We start from the raw sequence: 27,946 nt of genomic DNA on the forward strand, positions 1-27,946 counted from the left end.
GCTCAAGTAAGAGCACCTTGCTGTTTTCGTAATGCCAGAAGCTCGGCATATTTACCCAAAGTCTGACACTGTATGATTACACTCAATCGCCCTGGAAAATGGCATACAGATATGTTTCAATTGCCAGGAAGGGGCAAAGAATTCTTCAAAGACTTGTGACCTCTAATTGTTCATTTCAAGAAGTAAGTGGTGATGACCTTGCAGGCATTTGTTCGGTTCTGTGAAGTTTTCTTCTCTGCATTACCAGATCAATGTACAAACAAACGTGCATCAGCTGCAGAAACAGGCCATGTTAGTTCCTAAATATTTAATTGAGTATTCAGATTTATTGCAAAATGTGTATTCCGTATTATTCTCGTTCTTTACTTCACGACACTGTGAACGGAAGAGCACCGTTTCCTTATTATCAATATCATGATTATGTAAGCGCTGCAATTTGCTAAAACTATTGACATTGCTACTTATCCAATATATGACCAAGGTAACGGTATTTTGAAGTTATTTTGCATCAATGTAGGGACTAGTGAAGTTAGATAAATTCACTGATTGGCACTGTCTTAAATGCTCTGTCATCGTGGATGATGAAATACTTTACAAACTTGCAGAGTGATTATAATCACGATATTAACCATATTAACATTTATAACATATGTTATATTTGGGATTACACTTTCTTTGTAAAGTACAGATTCTAGTACTTTTGTTGGGTTGAGTTAAAAGTGACTTTTTGCTTGAAATCAGTTTAAGAATCAACACCGAAACGTCGCTCTATGCAATAAACAAGAAGTTGTTATCCAGCTAATTTCATGTTAATACATAAGTTATAATGAATACAATTACATCGTAATCAAAATTAGAATGACAAGCAGAGTATTACCACTACTGTTGGAAATGCAGGGGGTTAAGTCACCAAATAAACAATGGTAACTTATACTTTCACCAGATTTATCCAGTTTATATCATTTCATTAAGTGAAGAGAGAAAATTGTTCATTGGAAAGAAGTTAGACATGTTAACATGGTTTAAAACTGAAAACAAATAATAATTTCATTTGTGATTTCACAATATATGATAGGGATGTTCCTATTATTCTATTACACATAAAGTTGATTGCTGATTTTCAAAAGTATGTATATTGTAAATCATGAAATAAATTCATCACAAATTTAATGCGAGTGCGAGGGTGTAGTCTAAAATGCGTCACAAAATTAATGCGAGATCGGGAATCTGTGTTGATGATAAAATGTGACACTCTGAATCTTTGATGTTGTTCATTTCTTTGTCACACTTGTTATTTACAAAAAAACCTGAATTGAGCTTGTTAAGCAATGAATGGAAATGGGCTGGCGATGTTTTGATTACGCTGCCATGTTTTGATCACGTGATTGCTTGCTACTACTCTTTACAACATATATAAACGTAATCCGAATTAAAAGGTGAGCAAAGATCGCGAAATGATCCTGCATGGTTGGAGAAGGTCCGATCTGGCTGATGTGCTTGAGTGACTTTAAGCAATGACCACTGATTGTAACCAATGATAATTACATGTGACTTGAGATACCTGTAATGAGGAAGTGACCTGTATTGGTGTAATGTGTAGTGTCAACACTTCCTCTATTGTTACATAATTTGCCGATGAATAAGTTCAATGGATATAAAGTGGTGTCTTGGAAATTAGTGCTCATTCGTCAATGGATTTATGAGAGATGTCTAAATTGTTGTTATAATCTGTCTTGTTATGATGAATGCTAACCTGAAGACAATACAGATGGCAAGAGATTTATGTTTTCTGTCTATCATTAAGTTCTCAAAAGTAGACATGGTCCAGGGCTCCAAATAATTTTTCATGATCAGGAATACGTTCGTACTCCTTATTTTTTTTAATATAGGGCAAAAAAAAAATGTTGTGGTTCCGATTTCCTACATTTCAGAACTAGGGTAGGTAGGTAGGTTTTTGGGTTTTTTTGCAAAATATTTTTACATTACTCATGTGTCAGAAAATAAATTTAATTTATTATGTGGTGAGTAAAATTGTTAGGCTCGGCGGGAATATTTAGGGTCGGTCGGGAAATCGGAACCACAAGCTTCTTTTTTTTAGGCCTAGGAGTACTGGAAAACAATAAGAGTACATTTAGAGTACTGAATGGAAATTAATGGAGTATCAGTAATCTTGTGTTTCGTTTCATATATGCACCACAACATTGCTACTCTTGTGTAAACAGGTAAATAAACAAAATACAATACTTTTTCAGATAAATACGTCTATAAATGATTCTAAGACCGTGCACCATTGCTGTAGTGCGTATATGCTACGTTTTCTAAATTATTTCCTACCGTATCGTGCATATTTTTAATCCGTACATACGCCAACACGGCCCTTATCTGGAGCCCTGTGGTCAGACTGAAATGCATCATTATAATAATGCGAGAAGAGTACAGACGCATTTTTTGCATTACTAAAATGCTTGCATTAATTTCATGATTTACATTATTTAAATAGTATGAATGCATCAGTTTCCTGATGATGATGATGGCCTAACCTTGCTAATATGCACTATGTGGATTTCATTATTAGAAAAGCTCCCTAGCAACTGCTCGTCTTAAGAGTGGATTTAATGTGTATTGTTGTTTGTTGTTTACCACCACTGTCAGTAATTTCCAGCCATATGACAGTGGTCTGTAAATATTCAAGTCTTGATCAGACAGTCCAAGGATCCTGAGGATTGATATCATGAGCATTGAGCTAAGCAGTTGGCATATGATGACATGCATCAAACAAGTCAGCAAGCCTGACCACCCAATCCTCTCAGATGCCTCTTACGACAAGCATGGGTTGCTGAAGACCTGTTCTACCGTGGTCATTTATGGGTCAGAGGTTATGGATTAAATGGTCAGGCTTGGTGACTTGGTCAGCATACACTGACTCTATGGATCATCTGGTCGAGTCTATTGGTCATGTACGTTCCACTGTCATTTAGATGGAATATTGTTATGTGCATCATTAGAAGTGTTAAGCATCAAACAAAACTAAATGCTAATTAATATTAATAATGGATCAGTGTAGATTGTATTCTTGGTAAACCATTCTTATTCTGTTTCAGATGCAAAGGAATCTTCATTTATTCACACGGTTAGCTAGTCATCAACATATAGGTCCCTTACTGCGTGAATGGTCTGTATTTCGTCAGAATGTGCCAAAAGGATTTGAGAAATACTTTCCAGGAGGCAAGAAAGCAGCAGGGAAAGAACAGCCGACCAAACCTAAAGGTGTGAAATTTGTAGATAAGTTAGTAGCATGAAAGCTATATGCAGTTACATAGATTACTATATTATTATTCGTCATGTTCAGGATTACCATAGTTTTAGAATGGGCTTGTGTTGTGTTCATTGGGGACTAGTTATAAAATCCCTTATTCGACTACAGAAAGTGGCCACAACCCAAAAGACTGTTTGCTATATATACATCAGTTCGTTACAGGCGTGTTTGCCATGGTGGTAGTCTTACTAAGTATGGTTGTCCATTTCAGAGCCAGTCAAACCTTCAGAACCCCCTCCTCCCAAATCTGGGTTTTCACAGCGACCGTCACAAGGATCAGAAAAAAGAGTAGAGTTTTCTTTTCAAATTGGAAAGTAAGTAATGTATCTGTATACAGGAAGTTAGTTAGTGTTAAATGTTAATCTTCATATTTATCAATGACACCTGTATTTTAAAGCAAGAGGGGCAGTGGGGTAGCCTAATAGTTAAAATGTCAGCTCATCACGCTGAGGACCTTTGAGTGTATTTTCTGTGTCATTTTAGACTGCCATGGTATCTCAGTGGGCTAGCACTATAAAACTAGCATTAGTCTGGACTATCAAAAGCTGCCATATATAAGTGCAATAAAGTTAAATGAGTCTGATAGGTGAGATTTATATCTTTAGAACAACCTGTCGAAGCGTAATAAACATCTAAAACCTGCATCCTGTTTCCTAAACAGTAAACAGTCCATTAACACATTTTGATGAAACTGACAACTGAGACACTTTAGCAGGTCTCAAACCCAACTCACTCACTCACTTTGACTTGGTGTATGTGTACTTTAACAGGGGGAGGAGCCCGTTTGGTGACCCCAATGACCCCAACACCAGACTGCTGATTGGCCTCATCACTGGTGTCAGTATTGTAGGACTGATTGGACTGTACCAGACGCAGTATAAGGAGATCACGTGGAAGGAGTTTGTCTCCAACTACCTCTCAAGGGGAAGTGTAAGTAGTGCCTCCATTTACACGTAACCACGGTAATGGGATTATTATGGATAGTGTTCAATCTTGAATATCATCATGATTAGTTGTGATCCGTAACCCATGCTTGTCCTAAGAGGCGACTAACAGGAAGGAGTGGTCTGGCTTGCTAACTTGGTTGACACATGTCATCGGTTCCCAATTGCACAGATCGACATGTGTCAACCAAGTCAGCGAGCCTGACCACCCGATCCTGTTAGTCGCCTCTTACCGTCATGATTGTAAAGCAACTGTTGTACATGTAGTAACCATGGTATCTGGATCATAGTGGGTTGTGTTAAAAAATATGATCATGATTAGTTGTGGTTGTCAAGGTACTGTGTATGGTGTCCTGCAATGTTTACAATTTACCGCCTTTAGTAGGTATCTTCCGACCAACATGAACTTAGTTTTATAAATGCCTCCTACAAAGAAGATGTACTTGTAGGTCCATATTTTCTTCTGTATATTTCAGATTTCTTTACACAATACAGCAATAATGAAGGGGTATATGATTCCCCGTCACTATTCTTGAAACAGTTTTAGTTTCTACAGAGTTTGTTCTCTTTGTCTTGATCTCTGAAAGGGCAGTGGGGTAGCCTAGTGGTTAAAGGGTTCGCTCGACGCCCCAGGTTCGATTCCCCACATGGATACAATGTGTGAAGCCTATTTCTGTTGTCCCCTGCCTTGTTATTGTTGGAATATCGCTAAAACTAAAAGTGGCTTGAAACTAAGTCACTCTCTCGCTCACTTGATATCTGAAAACAAAATTGACTCGATTTGTATGGTTTTAAGATGCATATTTAATCAGTACCAAGAATGCCAGCTGAACATCAGGATGAGGTTTTCCAGTGTCAACCATTGCATTAATTGATATATAATTTGTGTTTCAAGGTTGAAAAGTTAGAAGTAGTCAATAAGAAGTGGGTGAGGATCAAGCTGATTCCGGGCACACAAGTAGATGGATCGGTGAGTTGAACTGCAGCTACACACAGTGTACAATTCCAGAGCCTTATCGGTATGCTTGACTGTGATTTGATGTAAACAGTGAAACATCAGTTCTGAATTGCCATTTCCATTGGCCTATTCCTGACAAACAATTATTGGTAAGTAGTAATGTTCTGTAACTACCATTAATAGTGCCAAGACAAAATTCTGTCCAGAATTTTCCAGATTATCAGTTTCCAGACTTGAAAGGTTTTGCTGTATCTTGAGAGACCTGCCATTATGTATTCTTACCTCTACCCAATCAATACAGTTCAAATAAGTAAATATCATTGCAATGGTAGAGTGTAAGTCATTCCTCGTCATTCTGTGAATCTCCTTATGTGACAACTTTCCTGTCTACAGAAACTTGTTCTAACAGGCAAACTGGTGGATTGGGTGGTCAGGTTGATTGCTTCTCACCTTGCTCATAACATCAACCACTGGTTTGTTTATCCACTGGTTTGGAATATTACTTGTGCCATAAAACAACAAACAAATTAAAGCACATGGCACATCTTTACTGGGGGCATTGGGGTTGCCTAATAGTTAAGGCGTCCGCTCATCACGCTGAAGACCCTGGTTAGATTCCCCACATGGGTACAATGTGTGAAGCCCATTTCTGGTGTCCCCCGCCATGATATTGCTCTAATATTGCTAAAAGCGGCGTAAAACCATACTCACTCACTCACTCACATCTCTACTGTATCTAGTTTCACAGTTACATATGCATACAGAAGAATAACGTGTAACATAAACTATCTTAAAAGATGAACTATAGGTTTACAGAGCAATGTGGTTTTCATCTAGCTTTTCTTGCTGACTTACATGTAAGCCCCATCCTGACAGAATGAGTATGATATGTTGCCTTTCTTTTGTTGCAGAGTATGATATGGTTCAACATAGGCAGTGTTGAAGCCTTTGAAAGGAACCTGGAGAATGCACAGCTAGAAATGAATATTGAACCATCCAACTTTGTCAATGTTGTTTATAAAACAGAAACAGAAATGTAAGTAGTCTTTTTCATTTCCATTCACGCACATACCAGTATGGACTGGTTACATTATAAGTATGATAATGTATGAATGTACTTATGTTCTGGCAGCTGTATAGATCAGCATTCTTTGTATTTCAGAGCATCCGTTGCATATTCTGCACTGAACATCATTCTCCCCATCGCCATTTTAATATGGCTCATAAGACGTTCATCAAACATGTTTCAGGTAATATATTACAAAATCATGATACAGATATAGTGAAAGCTTTGCTTTATTATTCCTTTAACTGGAGTACAGATTTCTTACAGAAAAGAAGGTATTACGTTTTGCAGAGTTATGTCCCTTACTTGTGTCAGGATCCGTTGATAATGGCTTTGACCCAGTTATGATCCTTGGTCAAATGGTCAGATGAATTACGCCATGTATAACTCTCGGAAGTAAAAGAGCAGGACATCGACATTCTGATCCATACCACTTCCTGACATAAGGTCTAAAAAAATAAATGTTGTGGTTCCGATTACCCGACCGACCCTTGAATTCTGGTGCCGACCCTAGTTTTTTTAATAGGTATGAATAAAATAAGCTTTCAGATACCATTGTATTTTGCTGGCACCAGCGGACATTGGTCATTCTGATAGAGAAAGTCGACATGATGGCCGTAAGCTTGATTGAATAAACAATTGCACATTGATAAATGTGTTATTACCTTATTTGTTCATACTTTACTTTTAAAAAAAAATGTGAAAAAAACAAGAATTCCTACCTACCTACCCTAAATTTTAAAGAGGTGTAATCGGAACCACAACATTTTTTATCTTTGGCCTTAAGTGTAGGGTAGATGGTCTCAGGGAAGTGGCCTTGTTGGTTTCTCTCTCACAAGCAGGTTATCATGTGGTTAAAAAATATTGCTGAGTGATGATACAAGCATGACAGATGGAGGAATGTAGTGTAAACATCACAGTTATGTCTGACCATGGGTACTTCTTCAAGGTTTTATGTCTTTTCTAACTTTGAATATTCTTTTTGCAGGGTGGTCAGGGTGGGACTCGAAGAGGAGGAGGGGGGATATTTGGCTTTGGTCAGACAACAGCTAAAATCATGAAAGAAGACATTGGTGTCAAATTCAAGTGAGTACAAAGCACATGTTAACATATTGTTGTATGCCCATGAACATTTTATACATGACGTGTTAGTGTGAGTGTATTACTTTGTACATAAATTGGGGGCGGTGGGGTAGTCTGATGGTTAAAGCGTTGGCTCGTCACGCCGAAGACCCGGGTTCGAATCCCCACATGGGTACAATGAGTGAAGCCCATTTCTGGTGTCCCCCGCCGTCCCCCGCCGTGATATTGCTGGAATATTGCTAAAAGCGGCGTAAAACCAAACTCAGTCAGTCAGTTGTACATAAATTGTGAGGTGGGGGCATTCACATTGTACATGCTTCTCTATAAAAATCATCATAATCCCCCCTAGCCATAAATTATGACTGGTCCCTTATTCTTTCAAATGGATCTCATAACACACAGTTACAGATGTTCACAGTCTGTGATTGTAAGATACCTGTCAGTGTCCAATAATGTTTGGTCTGCTAGCCAGAATATTGCTCCCATCATCACTTGCTGTTGATTGAAGTATTATTAGCTCGTCTTACAGGGCGGATCAAAGGGGGTGTGGGGTGATGCATACACACACACCCACCCCACCCCACCCCCTTTCCCATGGAAAAAATGTCCATGGTTTTCTCCCTAACCTTTGGACTTCATGATATATGTGCACCCTTCTCCAAATCCTGGATCTGCTCCTGCATGCCATGACTGGACAGATACTTTTTCAGAAGAAGTCCTCCTTGGGGTACATATAAACACTAAAATGTCCATTTTAAAACCTCGACAGTTGTAACTATATTTTAATAAAAATATTTACAAAACAAAAACACGTTTCTGAGTCTTCCCCAGGGCTAGCAAAGCGTCATTCTGCCGACTACTTGTTTTACACTAATTTGCTGGTGGGGCGTGGGACATATGGGCTAAGGACCCACCCTCTAAATCCACTAAAGGCAAAGAAGAGTTCTTCTTCGTCTGCTAATGAAGCGGGGTAGGCGGGCCAAGACTCTTGGAAAAACCTCCTTCCCCTATTCCCTCAACTTCAGCACAATCTGATTCTGATTCTGCAATGCCGTGCAGCAGCTTAGGGTTACCGTTCACTCGGCCTACCTCTCGGCCCTGCAGAGGAAGCTGGTTGACACGGAGGACGTGGGCGCCGCCGTGTCGTCGTCTTCGTTAGTGAGGCAGCTTACGGAGGTGCACTCACATCTGGCACTCGACGCCATACAGTCGTGCGCCAAGCCAGATGATGAGTGCAGTCATGAGCCTCCGTGAGGCTATGCCTGTCGGTTGCCAGGTCCTCTCGGCTACACAGCAGGCACTACTCTCTCTGCCCTTCAGGATGGAGTTCGACCCTTTTCCTGGGGGCTTTGACAGTAGTCAGGGGAGGCCGCTGGGGCGGTTAGCCAGTTTTAAGGACTCAAAGCCCTGACTCAAGCATTTCCTGGTTACGAAAGGACAGAGGGTTCAGGCCCATTCTCAATCTAAAGGGCCTGAACAATTTGATGGAGGGTACCATCCTTCAAGATGGAGACACTGCGCTCAGTGATCTCATCTGTGGAGCCAGGGGATTGGCTCCGTTAATGCGACCTCAAGGGCTTACCTCCGCGATACCCGATGCACCCCAAGTTCAGGAAATACCTCTGGTCTTCCTTTGGCGGGAGGTGCTATCAACTTTCGTGTACTCCCCTTGGCATCTCGGCGAAGCCAGGGTGTTCACAAAACTCATGTTAGTGCCGGCTCAAGTAAGCCAGGGCAAAGGGCAACTTTGTTATCCATTACCTGGGCCGACTGGCTTCTCAGAGCACTCGCGCCACCCACTTAAGTCGGGATGCCACACAGGCAGTGATGGATATTCTCACCAAGTTGGGTTGGATTATCAACCTCAAGTAATCAGAGCTGGTTCCAACACAAGGTCTGGTTTTCTTGCAGGCAAGATTCGAGACACAGCAGGGTTTAGTCTCTCTGTCTCAGGACCACATTTCCAAAGGCTGACCTCACAGCTTCCGGCCTTTGGTCAGCAGCGACCCTGCACATCAATGTGCTAGGGTGAGGCGGTTCGGTTGGTGTTGAATGCTTCGTGGGCGGTTTGAACGTGTGGTTCTTCTAGAAATGGACAATCAAATGGCGATGTCCTACATCCTGAAGTAGAGGCGATGCGGTGGCTCCGTCACCTCCTTCAGGAGGCGTGGCAGTTTCTACTGTGTGCGATCAGTTAAACATACAGGTTATGGCGTTTATCTCGGGGAGGACAACGTCTACGAGCAGATGCGCTCGGCGTGCGTATCGAGCCCCTCCGCGAGTGGTTTTCGACTGGGAGATATTGGGATTATCTCCCAGTTGTTTTGGTCATTCCAGGTGGATCTGTTTGCCTCTGGGGTGTGAACCAGACTCCGATGTTTTGCTCACGGCTCCGCGGATCCGTGAGCAATCGCCTCGATGCCTTCCAGCATGGACAGGGGTTCTGTGGGCTTTCCACACCGATACCCCTGATCTCCAGGGTCCTATCACAGCTAGCCACCCAAGTAGCGACTACTTGTGCTTCTTGCACCTCTGTGGTCATCTCAGTGCTGGTTTCGATTAAACTCATGCAGCCACCTGTACTATTACCAATGCGGCGGACCTTCTATCCCGGAAGGGCCAGCCACACCGGATCCAGGATTCAGTGGGTGGCTTGTCCACTGTCAGAGTAAGCCTCCAGCGTGGAATTCCTGCACCAGTTGCAGACACAATTCTGGCTTCGCAGAGGGATTCGACTAACGTACAGTATGAGGATAGATGGGCCCGTTATGCGTGCTGGTGTGGAAACAGAGGGATACTTGATCCCTTTTCTTCGACTGTAGTTGAGGTGTTGGAGTTTTTACAGTCTCGGTTAGAAGCCGGCCTAGCCGCGTCTACTATCCGAGGCTTTTCCACGGCTATTTCAGCCTTCCACATTCCTGCCGAGGGTGCTCTTTTGGGACAACACCCTTTGGTCCAGCGTTGCTAAAACAGGTGTGGACAGAGTGTGTCCGGCCGTCCGACGGATAAGTCTCCCATGGGATTTGTCCATCGTCTTAGGCTGGCTCTCCAGCCATCTCTTTTACGATATGTCTGATTTTGTCTCTACAACTATTGAGTTGGAAAATGGCTTTTTTGGTGGCACCTATTGATCTTCCCGCCTTTATGCTGCCTGCTTCGTCTGGTAAACAAAGCACCAATCGCACCTGTAAGACATCATAAGACTCTTAAAAGCGTATATCAAAGAACAGCATCTCAGCACAGTTATTCTGTTGCTATGGCGGTGGCAAGGCGGTCATTTGGCTACTACACTAACTTTATCTAGATGGATTGTGTCTTCGATTTGTCCCCTCATTCTGTCTGATCGTTCAGCATGAAAAGTGAGGTCGCGAGGTTGTTGGCTAGAGTTACCTGCTCTTGCGGTAGGGGCCCCTCGGGGTCCTGTAGGGGAGTGGTCTCACAAGACAAAAAAAGTGTTTTTGTTTTGTAAATATTTTATTAAAATATAGTTACAACTGTCAGTAGATTTTTAAAATGGACAGTTTAGTGCTTATATGTACCCCAAGGAGGACTTTCTTCAAAGATTTCATAACCTCGACAGGTTTGTATAAATTTTACTAAGCTCAAGCTTCATACTAGCAGCTAAAACTCATGACTGGATTTGGGGAGATATTAGAGATTTAAGCTACACAAAAAGACTTTTTATTTATTTTCAGGGATGTAGCTGGTTGTGAAGAGGCCAAGGTGGAGATAATGGAGTTTGTCAATTTCCTCAAGAATCCTCAGCAGTACATTGACCTTGGAGCCAAGATCCCTAAGGGAGCCATACTGACAGGCCCCCAGGTACAGGCAAGACCCTCCTAGCCAAGGCTACAGCAGGGGAGGCCAATGTGCCTTTCATCACCGTGTCAGGATCAGAGTTCCTCGAGATGTTCGTTGGCGTTGGTCCCTCCAGGGTAAGACAAAACAGAAAGGCCAGATGTACTTTCTAATACATTTGGGCTTCATTTCTTTGACAGCTCAATTTGGACATTTCAATCTTAGCGAAAGGAAAACCGCCACAGAACTCAAATGTACCATCAGTTGTTCGCCCTTTTGGTTGGAGTTGCCATTGCTCTCAGGAAAGACAGGATGTGATAATATTCACACAATAAGAAGTTGGCCATTACTGATTATATAGGTATTCAAGACATCAAGTATGCTGGCTTGAATTCCAAACTCAGTCATACTGGGAATTTGGGAGCCTAGACAAAGACTCTCTATTGAGGAAATCCACCTGGAACAACCTCGTATGTAGGCTGAAGCTGGGATGAGTGGATGAATCATTTATAAATTTTGAATTTCAGCATTTTTACTCTCTTGGTGAATTGCAGTTTGTTTTGCTTGCAGGTGCGAGACATGTTTTCCATGGCCAGGAAGAATGCTCCATGTATTCTGTTTATTGTGAGATTGGCTGTGGGCCGAGGCGAGGGGTCGCAGCAGTATTGGTGGGCACAGTGAGCAGGAAAATACACTCAACCAACTCCTGGTGGAGATGGATGGTATGTTGCCACCTCTGTTGTTCAATTTACAGCAATTTACAAATTTACAGAATTTAAGGGAAATGGTCAGCATTGGTCAAAACTACTTGCTCTCGATATTTTGATGCTTTTATTATTCAGACCTGATTGAGATTGTGGTTTTCAAAAATGGAAACAAATTCTCAAGGAGATCAAGATGTTGAGATTGTACTTGTCTTTTTGTTTTGTCAATACATTTTATGGAAAAATGTCATATTCATTTGAACATTGTTTTGCTGATTTCCTGATTTCACCCAAGGTTTGATGGAAGTATGGTTGACTAAAGTTGTCCATGTTTTTTCTCTGCTTCTCAGGTTTCAACACACAAAGTGGTGTCGTTGTGTTAGCGGCGACAAACAGAGTAGATATTCTAGATGGTGCACTCTTACGGCCTGGCAGATTTGATAGGCAGATCTTTGTACCGGCTCCAGACATCAAAGGGAGGTAAGTCTCAAGGCTTTTTCAGACTGGCATCTTCCCCACTTCATGCTTTAAGCTGATGATTGAAACACTGTTGTTACTGAATTTTTAGTATTAAGTTTTACACAAAATACCAACAAATATCAGCAAACATTCAACAAAGTCCTAAGAGTCCTAAGGACCGCCTCCGTGGTGTAGTGGTTAGAGCGTCCGCCGGTCACGGAAGGTCTTGAGTTCGATCCCGACAGCGGCATATAAAGAGCGTTAAAATATGGTACTTGTTGGTCCTGCCTGGTGCTTGCGGCATTAATGGGTACAACAAGGACTGGTCGGCTTCGAGTCAGCATAATGTGTCTGATTGGGGTATTCATGTTTCACTGCGGCATGGTATCTCAGTGGGCTAGCACTATAAAAGCCTGCTTCAGTCTGGGCTAGTACAAATATTCTCGCCGGCGTTAAACCCAATTCCAGACCACCTAAGAGTCCAAAATATTGGGACACTTGTTGTCATTTCCATCGGGGAGAGCAGAACTGTCTGACGTTAAACCCAATTGTGTCATACCTAAGAGTTAAAGAGTCCTGACCACCTCTGTGGTGTAGTGCAGAAGGTCAGCTCCGAGTCAGTTCGATCCCGGCTGTGTCATAGGGTAAAGATGTTAAAGCGTTTGCTTTTTGGCATTAATCCCCATTACAACACTGACTGGTCAGCTTCTGGTCAGTATAATGTGTCTGAGTGTTGTAATCATGCTTAACTGTGGTCAGACATGGTATCAGTGAGTTAGCACTATAAAACAACTTAAGTCTGGGCTAGTACAAACAGTCACACACACACACATGCACGTCGTTATATTCCATGTAACTTTCATGCACCTTCCACTGTATGTCAAAAATAAGTGTGCTGAGTAGGACCAGTTTTCTGTTTTCATCTTTGATTGATTTCTATTTTCAGAGCATCAATTTTTAAAGTGCATTTAAAACCCCTGAAGACACTGGTAGACAAGGAAGAACTTGCCCGGAAAATGGCAGCATTGACACCAGGGTTTTCAGGTATGGTTTCAATCGTGTGTGTTAGTGAGTTAAAGTCTTCGTCCCATCAGCAGCATTTCAGCCGTACTTGGACTTGAAGAAGTTAAACAGTTATACTGTACTAAAAACTATCATCAATGGACTATATTAAAGATCCGGGTTAGAATTGGTCTTCAGCAACTTATGCTTGTCGTAAGAGGCAACTAACAGTATCGGTTGGTCAGGCTTGCTTACGTGTTTGATACATGTCTTAGTATCCCAGTTGAGTAGATCGATGCTCATGCTGTTGATCACTGGATTGTCTGATCCAGATTCAGTTATTTACCAAATGCGTTCCCATAGCTGGAATATTGTTGAGTGCAGCATTATGCAACAAACAAAACAAGAACAGAGATACCAAATGAACATTTGGCTCCTGACAACTATCACCAAGGTCTTCCAGAAGAGCAGCCCATTTCTGGTATTCCCGCCGTGATGTTGCTGGAATATTACTAAAAGCGGCGTAAAACCAAATTCAGTCAGTCAGTCAGTTCTAGAAGAGCATTTTAATCCTGGATCTGAATTTAGGTCCTCAGCATTGTTTTGCTTGTTGTAAGAGCCTGCCTGAAGGTTTAGGTTCATTTCATAACTGATTATGTGGTTGATAAAAGTCTCGGATGGCATGATGTGGTGAGTGTGAGTTTAGTTTTGCGCCACACTCAGCACTGGTATCCAGCTATATGGCGGCAGTCTGTAAACCAGCTCGAGTCTGGACCAGTACAATCCAGTGATCAACATCATGAACATCGATCTCGCGTCATATGAACTGATGATATGTGTCAACGTTAAAGTCAAGCGAGCCTGACCACCGATCCGAAATTAGCCTCTCCTCAAGCATTGTAAGCCTTCTGTGACAAGCATGGGTTGCTGAAGTTCTATTCATAACTGATGATGTGGTTGATAAAGTCTCATGGCATGAGACATTGGTCATTGTATGTATAGCGGTTTTGTCTGTTTGATTTTGTTCCATGTTATGATGCTACTTGCAAGAATGTGCGTTTTGATTATAGCATGTATATTGCCCTGTATGCTGTACACATGTTATATTATTGTCAGTATCATGTTTCCCTGTTGTTTTGTAGGTGCTGACATAGCAAATGTTTGTAACGAGGCAGCCTTGATAGCAGCAAGAGATCTGAACACTGAAATCAACATAATGCATTTCGAGCAGGCCATTGAGAGAGTTGTGGCAGGTTTGTGAAGAGGTTTCTCAGAGTCCCTCATCATGCTACTTTCACTGCAATGTTTCAGTCTGAGATTTACACAAGTCTTACGTCCTGCTCAACCCCATTACAGGTAGTTCAGTTGATAATACTCCGGATGTCAGGTAAATGACGGTGACTGTACAGTGTTGTATGGCAGTACTTCGCATGGGAGGTTAATAATAGGGCTGTAATGATGCATCGAACTATTGATGGATTGCAATTGTTGAGTCCCTGATAGCAATTAATCGATGGTAGAAACGAAAAACTATCGATGCATCGATAGTATGTGTGACTATCGATAGTTTAGTAACTGACTTCCGTTCATAAATGCGCAGCTCAAAATACAGGAAGTACCAGATTCGTTCACTTTGATTTAGAGTTGTCTGCCCCTGTAGTAGTAGTAGTAGTAGTCTCTTGTACTAGAAGAAGTAGTAGTAGTGTAATAGTAGTAGTAGTAGTAGTAGTAGTCTCTTGTAAACAAACTTGATCTGGGTTTCAAGTTTCTAGTCGGTTATCAAAAAGAGACTGGAATTAGACCTTTAACAAATTTGCTAAAATTAAAGCAAGGCAAAAATTCAGCCCTTACATTTACATATCAGGTTTTCAGAACAGCAGCATGTTCTATTGTGGTTTCCCATGTAGGTTTGGAGAAGAAGACCCAGGTTCTACAGCCGGAAGAGAAGAAGACTGTGGCGTACCACGAGGCAGGTCATGCAGTAGCTGGGTGGTACCTGGAGCATGCTGACCCCCTCCTTAAAGTGTCCATCATCCCCCGCGGCAAGGGACTCGGCTATGCACAGTATCTTCCCAAGGAACAATACTTGTACACTAAAGAACAGGTAGGTGTCTCTCAGATTACATTTGTCACAGATGGGTCATGTTGATGTTCTTGATGTTTCTTCTGAAACTGGGTTGTATGCATCATTTTTAGTGGATAGTGATGTTGACATAGGAGCTGTTATCAGCTGAGCTAGTTCGACAGAAACATTACCAGCCTCTTGTAGTAGTAGTAGTAGTAGTAGTAGTAGTAGTAGTAGTAGTAGTAGTAGTAGTAGTAGTAGTAGTAGTAGTAGTTGTAGTAGTAGTAGTTGTAGTAGTTGTATTTGTAGTAGTAGTAGTCTCTTGTACTAGAAGAAGTAGTTGTAGTAGTTGTAGTTGTAGTTGTAGTAGTAGTAGTCTCTTGTACTAGAAGAAGTAGTTGTAGTAGTTGTAGTTGTAGTTGTAGTAGTAGTAGTAGTAGTCTCTTGTACTAGAAGAAGTAGTAGTAGTAGTCTCTTGTACTAGAAGAAGTAGTAGTTGTAGTAGTAGTTGTAGTAGTAGTAGTTGTAGTAGTAGTAGTAGTCTCTTGTACTAGAAGAAGAAGTAGTAGTAGTAGTAGTCTCGTACTAAAAGTAGTAGTAGTAGTACTGCAGTGTATATATGTGTTACCTAGAGGTGTTATTGTAAAGCACTGTGTGGTATGTTTTCACATCAAGTCCAATTTTACTGTCTAACTGCTTAACACCAAATATGGTGTTGATATGCTACTCAAAAGAAATGGAGGAACGCCTGAACTGCCATAACAGATTAACTATAGTAATATAAAATCAGACATTCCTAACCAATTTTGACCAGTATGTATTGTTGTAAAGCTGAAATTTATGTTCACTGTACATCAGACATGAGACATTTTCCATTGTGTTCCCCAGCTGCTGGACAGAATGTGCATGACCCTTGGTGGCCGAGTTTCGGAACATATCTTCTTCAACAGGATCACAACAGGTGCCCAGGATGACTTGAGGAAGGTCACACAGAATGCATATGCACAGGTATATCTTGTCATACTTTCTACAGTATTTAACAGTATTTAGTCCAATTGCCATGATTACAAGGTTTTGAAAAATCGTCAGATATTGTTGATCAGTTATTGATCTATGGTGGTTCAGTATTAGTGATCATCTGACTTCAGTCATATAGCAGTAGACAAATTATGTACCATAACAAGAGTTCCCAGTTTCATTATTAGTTCATGGTTTGCTGAAAGAAGGCATTGTTTTTCATGATTGTAGAGTCTTTCTGTAATTTTTGGTTTGGACAAAGCCAGGCTGAACAATCAAGAAGGGTGCATTTAGCATGGTTAGCTTAAGTGAGCTTTGCAATGATTGGTTGGTTGGTTTGTTGTTTAATGTCGCACTCAGCAATATTCCGGCTATATGGCGACAGTCTGTAAGTAATCAAATCTGGACCAGACAATCCAGTGATCAACACCATGAGCACCGATGTACACAATTGGGATATGAATTATGATGACATGGGTCAAGAAAGTCAGCGAGCCTGACTACCCAATTCCGTAAGTCCCCTCTTATGACAAGCATGGGTAGCTGGAGACCCATTCTAACCCGAATCTTCACGGGTCACATTGAAATGAGACAATGGAACCTGGACATGCAGGATGCACACATCCAACACAGGGGTGGAAATAACTTTAAAATTGCTAGTGTACTCCGGAACAGTGGCACATGTAAAATCACTTGCCCTGATAATTTTTCCACAATACCGGACATTTTCTTGTTGATTTTTTTAAATAAACAACATAATTAACATTGGAAAGTCAATTGGACATTGGTACAGTGTGATATACAAATTTGCTTGCCCGACAGAAAAAACACTTGACTCGGACATCAGGCAATGGGTTATTTCCACCCCTGCCAACATTAACACTGTAGATGTGGAAGTGGTGAGAGATCCACTTGAAGCCATGGTTTAACTACCATGATGTTCACTTCAACGCATATCCTTCCGTCCTGTCTTATGTTTAAATCATACCAAAGATACCTTTCTGTTGCAGGTGGTCCAGTTCGGTATGAACGAGAAGGTCGGTCAGTTGTCCTTCCAGATGCCCAACCAGGGAGAGATGGTGTTTGACAAGCCTTACAGTGAACAGACAGCTCAGATCATTGATGAAGAAGTCCGAAACATCGTACAGGATGCTTACAAGCGGACGCTAGAATTGCTGACAAAGCACAAAGCAGAAGTAGAGAAGGTAGGTTCAGTAAATGGAGGGTCAGTTTTGTTCTTTGAAAACCAATCAGGTTATTTCTTGTGTTGGGAAAAGGAGATTTGAATGTTCCCATCATTCTGCCATTGATGTTAACAGGAAAACAGTTCTTTTGCATGTTTTCAAGACATTACTTAGCCAGGTGAATTCAGATCTGAAGGAGCAGTGGGGTAGCCTGGTGGTTAAAGTGTTTGCTCGTCACACCTAAGACCTGGGTTCGATTACCCACATGGGTACAATGTGTCAAGCCCATTTCTGGTGTCTCCCACTGTGATAATTCTGGAATATTGGTAAAAGCAGCTTGAAGCTGAACTCAGACACTCACTCAGATGCTACTCTTACTCCAAAGTGGTAACGTCAAAGACCTAAATGACTCATGATTTTCCTCCTACAGTAAGCTGCCATGCCATAATGTAACTGGAATGCTGTTAAAAGTAGTGTTAAACCTAACTCTCTGTCTCCTTGTATTCATAAATTCATATTCAGTCATGTATTGATTTTATGAATGGCTGAAATTTATGAATTTAAAATGAAACATTAGGTGGAGTTCAAACTGCATGCATTAGTCATTTTAGGGTTCAATATGAGTAACTCAGGTTGTTGCTGTCAAGTTTTGTACTATTTGATAATGTTCTTCACAGGTTGCTCTTCGGCTTCTTGCCAAAGAAAAATTGGACAAAGATGATATGGTGGAACTGCTTGGAGCTCGTCCATTTGCTGAGAAGTCAACATATGAAGAGTTTGTGGAGGGAACAGGTGAGTGTGTTGGAAACAACCGTGTCACACCCAAATCCTGATCCTGTGAAGATCTGGCTTAGAATTGGTCTTCAGCAACCCATACTGTCGTAAGTGGCGACTAAGGGGATCAGTTAGTCAGGCTCGCTGACTTGGTTGACACATGTCATCCTATCCCAATTGCGCAGATCGATGCTCATGCTGTTGATCACTGGGTTGTCTGATCCAGACTAGATTATTTACAGACCGCCACCATATAGCTGGAATATTGCTGAGTGCGGCGTCTAACAACCAACCAACCAAATCATATTCTCGTCACATGCTACGTTCTAACGGAATAGCGAATTAATTAAAGTACACGTCTTCGGCAACATTGCAATGTCGAGGTGTCATTAGACATGGGGCAGGGAAAACAACAAATCGTCGTTAGACAACAAACCAACCAACTTCAGCATGATGAGCAAACGCTTTAACCACTGGGTTACCCCATAGTGTTGGGAATTGGTTAAAATCTCATAATTGATGATGGGTTCATTACAACCGATCAATCATCAAAAATAATTGGTTAGCGTCATTTGTGAAATTTTCCTGGTTATTTTTGTTAATGAAAAAGAAGAAGAAAAAACATGTAGGTCTTCTTCTTTTTGCAAATTGCACAAAATGCATTTGTAAATTTCACATCTTTAAAGGATGACTAGTATGTTAGGAACATAAATTTCTTGAAGTCTTTAAGATAAATTCAATCATGACATGGAACGAGCTTGTAGTGATTATGAAATGTAAAGTTAATGACAGACAAAACCAGCCTTGTGAAAAATATTATAAATGCCAAGAAATGTTCCAGAATTGTTTGCGTTCGATTATGAAAAAACATGATCGATTGCTTGGTTGTTTAATCACTGCGACCAATCCTCGATTTCAATTAATCTGACCACCACTACTACCCCACCACCCTTTAAGATTTTAACCTAGTCCTGTTTTATCTGTGGTCAGGGTCATTTGAAGAGGACACAGCGTTGCCCAAAGGTCTAGAGAGCTGGAACAAAGAACGTGACAATAAAGACTCTGAGACCCCCGATAAACCAGAGAAGGCCGCCAGCTAGCCAGGTGGATCTCCTGGAGTTGTCTACCTTGGTTAGAGACATCCTGTCACAGCTGAACCCACTGACGGGTCCCTGTCTTGTATAAATTGAAACGTGACCGTGATCCCGTACAAGACTTACCATATGAAGTGTTGAAGACTTCTGAAATCATTCTGCAAGTTTGTGCCGCATAAGCTGGCTTTGATTTTCAAAGCCTGTGTCTTAGTTGTCATGTATATTTGTTACCATGGTTACAGACAAGTCATCAGATGGTAGTCACTTTTCAGGAATTGTAGATTTAATGATTTTATTTTTTCCACTGTCTTTGCAGTCAACTGAGGTGGTAGTCCATTTGGGCATAAACTAAAATGGCATCTACCTTCTCACAGAAACTCATACAGCACATATTAAAAAATATTTGATAAAAATATATCGGATTTGAAAAAATAATCTTTGATGTCACTGTTCAGACAATCTTAACCATAAGAAATCAGAATATATGTACTGTGAACAACAATAAAGAACAAAACATGGATTTACTTCTACAATAACAAGAAAAACATCATTTTACCTCAGATTTTACTCATAAGTAGCAGGGTGCCATTATACAAAACAACCTTAGAGCTAAGGTAATCAAAAGTCACATACCTCTACAGAGACTTACGATAGACTTAGCACAATCGTAAGTCTAAGGTTGTTTTGTGCCGATTAGACTTGGCACAACCTTAAGTCTAAGGTTGTTTTGTACATCGGACCAGGAAAATGTTTATGGCTGGAGAAAGTGTGTTATGGAAAGACACTTATTATTTGGCTGCTTTCTTTCTGAAATGTGTTTTTTCATATGTCTTGAAGCAGTGACCAAAGGAATATTCTGTCTCTGTCAGAAATAAGAGTTCCCCAAGAATACTAAGTGAATGGGCGGGACTACCACAGCTGTTGTCTAAAACAACAGATTTCACATCAGGTTTTGAAAACATTCACGATATAAGATAAGATCAGATCAGATATGTGATTTAAATAAAATTTGAGACGATTACATGACAACGACACTGTGCGACTACAGGGCAATATTTACCACCTGATTATGCAGCTGAAGTGCTGGTGGATGAGTCTGAGTGCCTCTGCCTGATGGAGAAAGTTGTGTAAATGTGTGACGTATGGCTGTTGTTAGAACTACCCTGTGCTACTGGGTGGGTGCTCCACCCTCCTATCATGTTGAAGTGATTAATGTGATGTATTTAATAAAAACAAAAGATATACATTGTTTACGAGAGTTAGGTTGTCTTTTCACATTGTCTGACCTTTGTATGCTTCGATTATGTTTTTTTTAACACCTAAGAAACATAAGTTGTTTGCTTAACAACTGTATCACGTGTCACATATAAACGTATTAAAGACAAGTTTATATTTGCAGTTTTGATACAGAAACAAATTTTCCTCTAAATATAGGAGAGTGATCAGGCTGACCTGTTTTTTTTATAATAAACATTGCATGGTTAAGAGTGTTATTTTTCCTTATCCTGACTCATGATCTTTTGCTTATCTCCCTTTCCCTTGCGAATGGTAGTGGAACACTTGAATCCTTTGTAGTTCCCGAAGCGGAATTAAAAATACACTCACCCACGAGTTACCTCCCTTTCCCTGCGCAAACAGTCATGTGACCAGCCTTACTTGTCACTCTCTCCTGATTTTTCTGCCCATGCACCTGGATCTACTGTGAGATCCGGAATGTTTCCAGCGGGGAGGTTGGGAGGGCTTCTCATGAGTCAGGATTAGTATAAAATATCAATTTTACTTTAAAAATTACATATCTTTCCTCATCCTGACTCCTGATCTTTTGCTTATAGAATCCTACGGATTGGAGGTGGGTCAAGCCACTTTGTGGATTCAACAGCTGTCCATAGATACATCCTGTATCCCCCCCCATGGGAACTGCGTAACGGCATTTCCTAGATCCTATTCTTCCAACTTCCGTTGTAACTCGGGGGGACCACCATCTTGTCTTACTTCTCTCTCAGACAAGTGAATCTTGTAGATTCATGTGGCTTAAGATATACTTGTATCTTCTTTTTTTACTAGTTATCTACAACAATTCATAGATTATGATAAGGTCTCTATCATAAATGAGTTGCGACCCCTTTACGTACAGGTAAGATCTTTACCCGTACAGAGTCTTAATCACTCATGCTAGCCTAGTTTAGACTGTGCGCATGGACTTTCAAACTAGAACTTTTTCCATAGTAAAAGTTACCAACAAGTCAACGTGATAAAGGGTGAGATTTCAACTCAGCGCCTTTGAGGATCCCTTAGTTGTTGTGCTACAACATGAGGCCCAAACTGGTGAATGCCATAGACGTCTTCGGTGGCTGTCTCGGAGGTAGTGGTTGGCAAACACCGTATCTGACTTCCAGAAACAGCCCTCCATGATCGATGATATAGAGCAATTTCCATGCAGAGCCAGTGTTGACGCCAGTGCTCTGACTTCATGTTGGTTGGAGGCTCTTGGAGGCTCTAATCCTGCTGCTTTGTAGGCTCTTAGTATAACGGCTCTCATCCAGAACGATATGGTCGTTCTTGAGACTTGAGACTTGAATTTTCTTCTCCTTGTTTTAGTCTTTTGAAGATATATCTTCAAGGCTCTGACAGGACACAAGGATAAGTCCTGGGTGTCCTCTGGTCCGAGGATCGTAGATAGCGCTGGCACATGGAAGTGTCTATCTGGTTGACCAGGTAGTTGATTCTTTGCAATAAAGTCCCATCTGCTACTCACGCAGAAAACTCTGTTCCTGCTTGCCCTAGCCACGGCAGCTCGTATGTCTGAGATACATGCGCTGGACTTTGGACGAACTAGATTCGACACGGGGCACCGTGCTGCAGTACATCTAGGACTTAGATGGGACTTTATTGCAAAGAGATCAACTACCTGATCAAACAGATAGACAGTTCAATATGTGCCAGCGATCCTCGGATCAGAAAGAACCTGACTCATCTTTGTGTCCTGTCATATCGTTCTGGATGAGAGCCGTTATACTAAGAGCCTACAAAGCAGCAGGATTAGAGCATTTCACATTTGCAACAAAGAAAATAGTATGGGCAGCTTAATACAGAAAAATATCGTTTCCAGAATAACATAAAATGTGTACTACTTGTTGAACATGTTTGGGTTAATCATTGTAAGTTAATGGTGTTTGTTTTCTATTACTTTTTTAAACTGAATCATGAGGTCTTTGATTGGTCACCACTCTCCTCTTTCCATAACCCTTTTCGCCCTGGCTTTCCCCCTTGTCGACCAAACCGTAATATTCTGGGCACGTCGAACAGAACCCCTCTGGAAGGCGTTCATACTGGCGTATGAATTTGTAACGTGAGGCACATACAACATTCGTCTGTACGGGGATGGAGTCCAGCTTCGTTCACAAGGTAAACTGCGTTGGTCACGGGGTTACCATGCTGCTGCCGAAGGTCGCGGGTTCGATCCCCGTCTCTGTCATACCAAAAAGACGTTAAAATATGGTACTTGTTGTACCCTGCATGGCGTTCGGCATTAATGGATAAAACCAGGACAGATCGACTCTGATTTAGTATAAATGTATCTGAGTGGGGTATTCATGCTTAACTGCGGCATGGTATCTCAGTGAGCTGGCACTATAAAACCAGCTTCAGTCTGGGATAGTACAAGCAGCCGCACATACACACCCATGCATGTCGTCATATGAGCGAACTATTCTTAAGTACGACGTTAAACCAGATTACACCTCACCTCACTGTGCTGCTAACGAGTTCATCACGTATTGGGGTGCCCATGTCATTTGGGACTGCCTAAATTCCTGGCCAAGAGATGCCGAGCCCCGGGGAAACTAAAGTGTGCACCCCCTTTTCTCAAAAAGCTATATTCGCCCCTGGTGTAGATACACTTCCAGCGTTCACAAAAGTATAATTTTCCCCTATGTTAGAATTAGCACCGAAACAAAAAGGCTTTGGTGTTTTGTGACCCGACCTCCTACCAGCCTGAACCTGATAAGAGTTCAAGACACACGGACTGATTTATTCTGTAAAATTACTCGTTACAAATACGAATCGACCATGATGCCACATGTCTTGACCTGGGGTATGCAGGCAGGGGCGGGGCAGGTCAGGGCAGGATATTTAGCCAGCTTATTAAGCTAAATATGAAATGCCACATCTGAATTGAAATGTAGACTAAGTATATTAACTGGTAAATCACGTTATCTCATGGCCTTCATTTAAGTGCGCCGCGGATCTGGGTGCCGTTCCACTAACCCAAAATTCCCAACCTTAGCGTGACGTTATGATCGGCATGCCGTTCCACTAACCGATCTTACCCTAGTCGATCGTAAAGTTAAGATCCAAAGTCTAAGTTGCTCATGACCAACTTCGGGGATCGCTGAAATCAATCGTAGAGAACCAAAATGGAGGCTTTCATTATTCTATGTGAAGAACAGCGAGCGTTTCACTGTGAGCGTGTTTTTCGCTTGTGGCGCGGTTTATGCAGATGGACAAGGTTTTAACAAGTGTTGTGCCCTTAGAGGTATTTTGTGAAACCCAAGAAGTTTATTAAACGTGTTTTGTGTGCATTTTGTGCTAATAGAAACGTTTTTCATGGGTCCACTTTGTCGGTTGCGAGAAAATTGTCGTAGGATTGTTGCTTGACTACACCCGATGCTTTCGACCATTGCCTGCCATGGTTCTCCGCTGGCGTTGGAAGTTCACAGTTCAAATTAATGCTCAGAATATCAACCACCTCTTTTGCCAAGGCACGTTTATTTACAGGATGCAGTAATTGCTCTACTATCGATGACCTCGCAAAACCGACCTGTTAAGATCAGGATTAGAATTGGTCTTCACCAACCTATGCATGTCGTAAGAGGCGCCTAAGGGGATCGGGTGGTCAGACTTGACACAAGTCATTGTATCCCATCCATGCTCATGCTGTTGATCACTGCATTGTCTGGTCCAGACTCGATTATTTGCAGACTATTTACTAACCGTCTCCATATAGCTGGAATGTTGCTAATTGCGTCGTTAAACAACAAGCAAACAAAAACTTCGCAAAACCAAACAATCATACCTCTAAATCAACATATCTGGATTGTGAGTCCTCGAGTCATTTCTTGAAGGCCTAAATCGCAATACATGTTTTAGAACTATTATGCTGCCAACGTTTAATTTACAGTAAAGTAAACTACGGTTATGACTAATCAAAGGGACCACCAATTTTAGTTCGTTTTAACCGAAGTTCGTTATAAGCATCTCGACTGTAAATCGGACGAAAACAAACAATTATTATCCATCAGTTTATAAGTGTGTTAGCTATAAGTGAATTATACTATACTACTAAAAACGATAGTATATGTATGTAACCGAACAGCACAAACTCCAATAATGAAGCGACTGTATCTGGTGCCCCCCGCCGAGATATTGCTCGAATATCGCTAAAAGCGGCGTAAGGCATACTCACTCACTCACTCACTCACTCACTCACTCTGTCACTCCTGTTGCCAACTTAACTGTTTCTTAGTGAATATATCTACATATATACTTCTCAAAAGAAGTCAAGGGTCACAAGTATTTTGGAATACTAGTATAAGATATGGAAATAAAATGGTGACAACCAATGACAAAAGCAAAACCTCAAACTCTTAAGAAACGAAAACAAAACTGAATTGATAAGGCACAACTTTATTCCACAATCCATCGAAGTCAAGTACCCTAAAATCAGAGTTCACACAAAGCCAAAGCTCGAATTCTTCGTCCTAGCTCATCCCAAGCATGCTGAATTGGTGACAAGTCGGGTGAATAAGCAGGCTACACCATGTGCTGAACGTTCTGCTGCTGCAGAAAGTCTGTCACCACCCTGGCACGATGGGGTCTAGCGTTATCATCCTGGAACCAGGCCCCTGGTCCAAGTTGACGAAGAAGTGGCATTACCAGAGGTTGGATAATCTCGTTGAGATATCGAAGACCGGTCAAATTCCATTGACGATGTAGAGAGCAGTTCTGTGGTGCACTGAGATAACCGGCCAGACCATCACACTTCCGCCTCCGAATGGTAAACGTTGGACAACGTTGACGTCAGCATACCTCTCGTTGACGACGATAAACACGGGCACGACCATCATTAAACTGGAGTGTGAGGCCGGATTCATCAAAAAAGATTGTCCGTGCCCACTGACCACGGTTCCAACGAACATGCCGTTGGTACCAATCTCGGCGAGCTCTTCTGTGCCGCTCAAGTAGTGGTGGTCTGACTGCAGGACGTCGAGAACGCAAACCTCGGACATGTAGACGATTTCGAACTGTCTGATCGGATATGTTGGTGCCACGGCCAACTCTCAGCTGATCCCGAAGATGTCTTGCGGTCACAAATCGCTGTCGCAAAGCCATCATCATCAAGGAGCGATCATCACGGGCTGTTGTTGATCGAGGTCTTCCGGAACTGGGACGATTCTGGACAACATTTGTTGTCCTGAACCTCTACCATAATATCCCGATAACACCCTGGCTTACATTTAGTCGCCTAGCAACACTTCTTTGGGTTTGCCATCTTGAGGCCAACCCTATTGCCCTTCCTCTGTCTTGGATGCTGAGCTGTCGTCTGACCATCTTATAATTTCAAATGAGGCCGATTTGAAAATGTTTTGTCTTTTTATTGTGAAAATTTGCATGCGTACAATGACATCCATGGAAAGCACGTGTAAAATGTGCGTTAGGTGGCATAATGGTTGTTTCGAGGACGAGGGTCAGTTTAGTGTCGCCGAGTTCATGGTTCAAATCAAGAAGTCCGAATTTACGGTTACATTTGACAATTACCTAATGGAACGGGTAATGATAACATTCCTCATAAAGTAATGATGTCTTCAGTCCAAATAACCACCATGCAGAAAGTTTCCTGTCCCTATTAGTCTAAAAATTGCCTAGACAAGATGCAGTGACACACTGAAACCTAGGATCCATGCTTACAATAAGCTTAGATATTTAGACCAAATTAGACCCCACATCATAGTTTTCTGTTGAATCAATGATTTGATCCTTAGCAAAGTGTGAATAGTATATGTCTCAATAACAATCACAACTGAAGCGACTAAACATGGCCAAGTGTGGTTTGCGCAGGATTGAAGACCTCTGCTACTCTGGACTTTTCGATATCGAAAATGTTCTCCTTCTCAAAGTTTCCTCGCACCAAGAGCCAATAGGCTAGTGGAATTCAACACCTGAAACTTGTTTACCCGCTGATATGTTGTATCCTATCTGATTATTTACTAACCGTCTCCATATAGCTGGAATGTTGCTGATTGCGATGTTAAACAACAAACAAACAAAAACATCGCAAAACCAAACAATCATACCTCTGTGTTCACAAATCTGAAATGTGAGTCCATGAGTCATTTCTTGAAGGCCTAAATCGCAATACATGTTTTAGAACTATTATGCTGGCCAACGTTTAATTTACAGTACAGTAACCTACGGTTATGACGAGCTCAAATGGACCACTAACTTTAGTTCGTTTTAACCGAAGTTCGTTATAAGCATCTCGACTGTAATGTGAAGGAAGTGGCACGGACGAAAAACAAACAATTCCGTCAGTTCCTCGCACCAAGAGCTTATAGGCTAGTGGTCCTGAGGCTTGTTTACAAGCTGATATATATGAAATACTGTTTAAAATAGCTTCATGTTCGATTAGCTTCCATGGGAACGTCAGGTCGTCGTAACTACATACAACTTGAAAGGCAAAAACCGCCCAACCCAACTGTTTGCATATCTGGGTGCTCACACTGTCAACCCTTGGTTTGTCTGTTGGCTTATTACTCCACCGCCAACTACGGTGTACCTTTATCCAATCAATGTTTCATGCTCTCAGCAATATACCAGCTATATGACGGCGATGTGTAAATAATCGAGTCTGGACCAGACAATCCAGTGACTGACATCATGAGCAACTTACCTTCAGCCTATGTTCAAAATTAATGTTCTGCAAACGTAGAGAATAGTTTTCAAGAAACAACAAATGTGGGTCAGAGTATGACTATCAGTTGGAAGACATGCACCTGTTGTACAAAGGGCAGCTAAACAAACAAAAAACCTGAACGGCCATATAAATAGATTTTCAACGTTATCTTATTCCAAACATTCCATAGATAGTGTCCTGCTAATGTACTAAGCAAAACTGAAAAGTTGACACTCGGGATTTTTTGGACTAGGTTTTTAATATTAGGTTTAAGACAATAATTTTAGTTGTACGCTGTCCACAGAACATCTTGACATCAAAGGAAAACAAAAAACAAATCTCGCCGAAACTCTTTAACAACAATGACGTTCATGATGTCAAGGTACCCTCCAAAATGAAGTTCACAGCGTGGAGAACAATTTGCTTGAGGTTTACAGTAAGGGCTGGGTCCCCTTATAGTGTCTCTTATAGCCACACAACGTCTCTGTATGGATCTTAGAACGTTAGTAGGCCTAAACACACCACGAGGAA

The 27,946-nt window shown here is 41.5% G+C and overlaps 1 protein-coding gene across 1 annotated transcript; it reads left to right on the forward strand.

Annotated features, from left to right (window-relative positions):
- The first annotated feature begins 2 nt into the window (after positions 1–2).
- Positions 3–20,715, forward strand: LOC124259964 (AFG3-like protein 2). The gene is given in 20 exon segments (XM_046694186.1): positions 3–182; positions 3,102–3,267; positions 3,528–3,630; positions 4,087–4,246; positions 5,156–5,230; positions 6,130–6,254; positions 6,381–6,468; positions 7,273–7,370; positions 11,063–11,178; positions 11,181–11,302; positions 11,736–11,831; positions 11,833–11,887; positions 12,220–12,349; positions 13,275–13,372; positions 14,473–14,583; positions 15,238–15,434; positions 16,284–16,403; positions 17,423–17,617; positions 18,274–18,388; positions 19,361–20,715. Coding segments are annotated over 20 exon segments (2,364 nt in total). The 5' UTR covers positions 3–98; the 3' UTR covers positions 19,471–20,715.
- Positions 20,716–27,946: the final 7,231 nt, after the last annotated feature.

The sequence above is a fragment of the Haliotis rubra genome, unplaced genomic scaffold (genome assembly GCF_003918875.1).
Source record: "Haliotis rubra isolate DU_JTF1 unplaced genomic scaffold, ASM391887v1 Scf745, whole genome shotgun sequence".
In the NCBI taxonomy this organism is placed as follows: Eukaryota; Metazoa; Mollusca; class Gastropoda; order Lepetellida; family Haliotidae; genus Haliotis; species Haliotis rubra.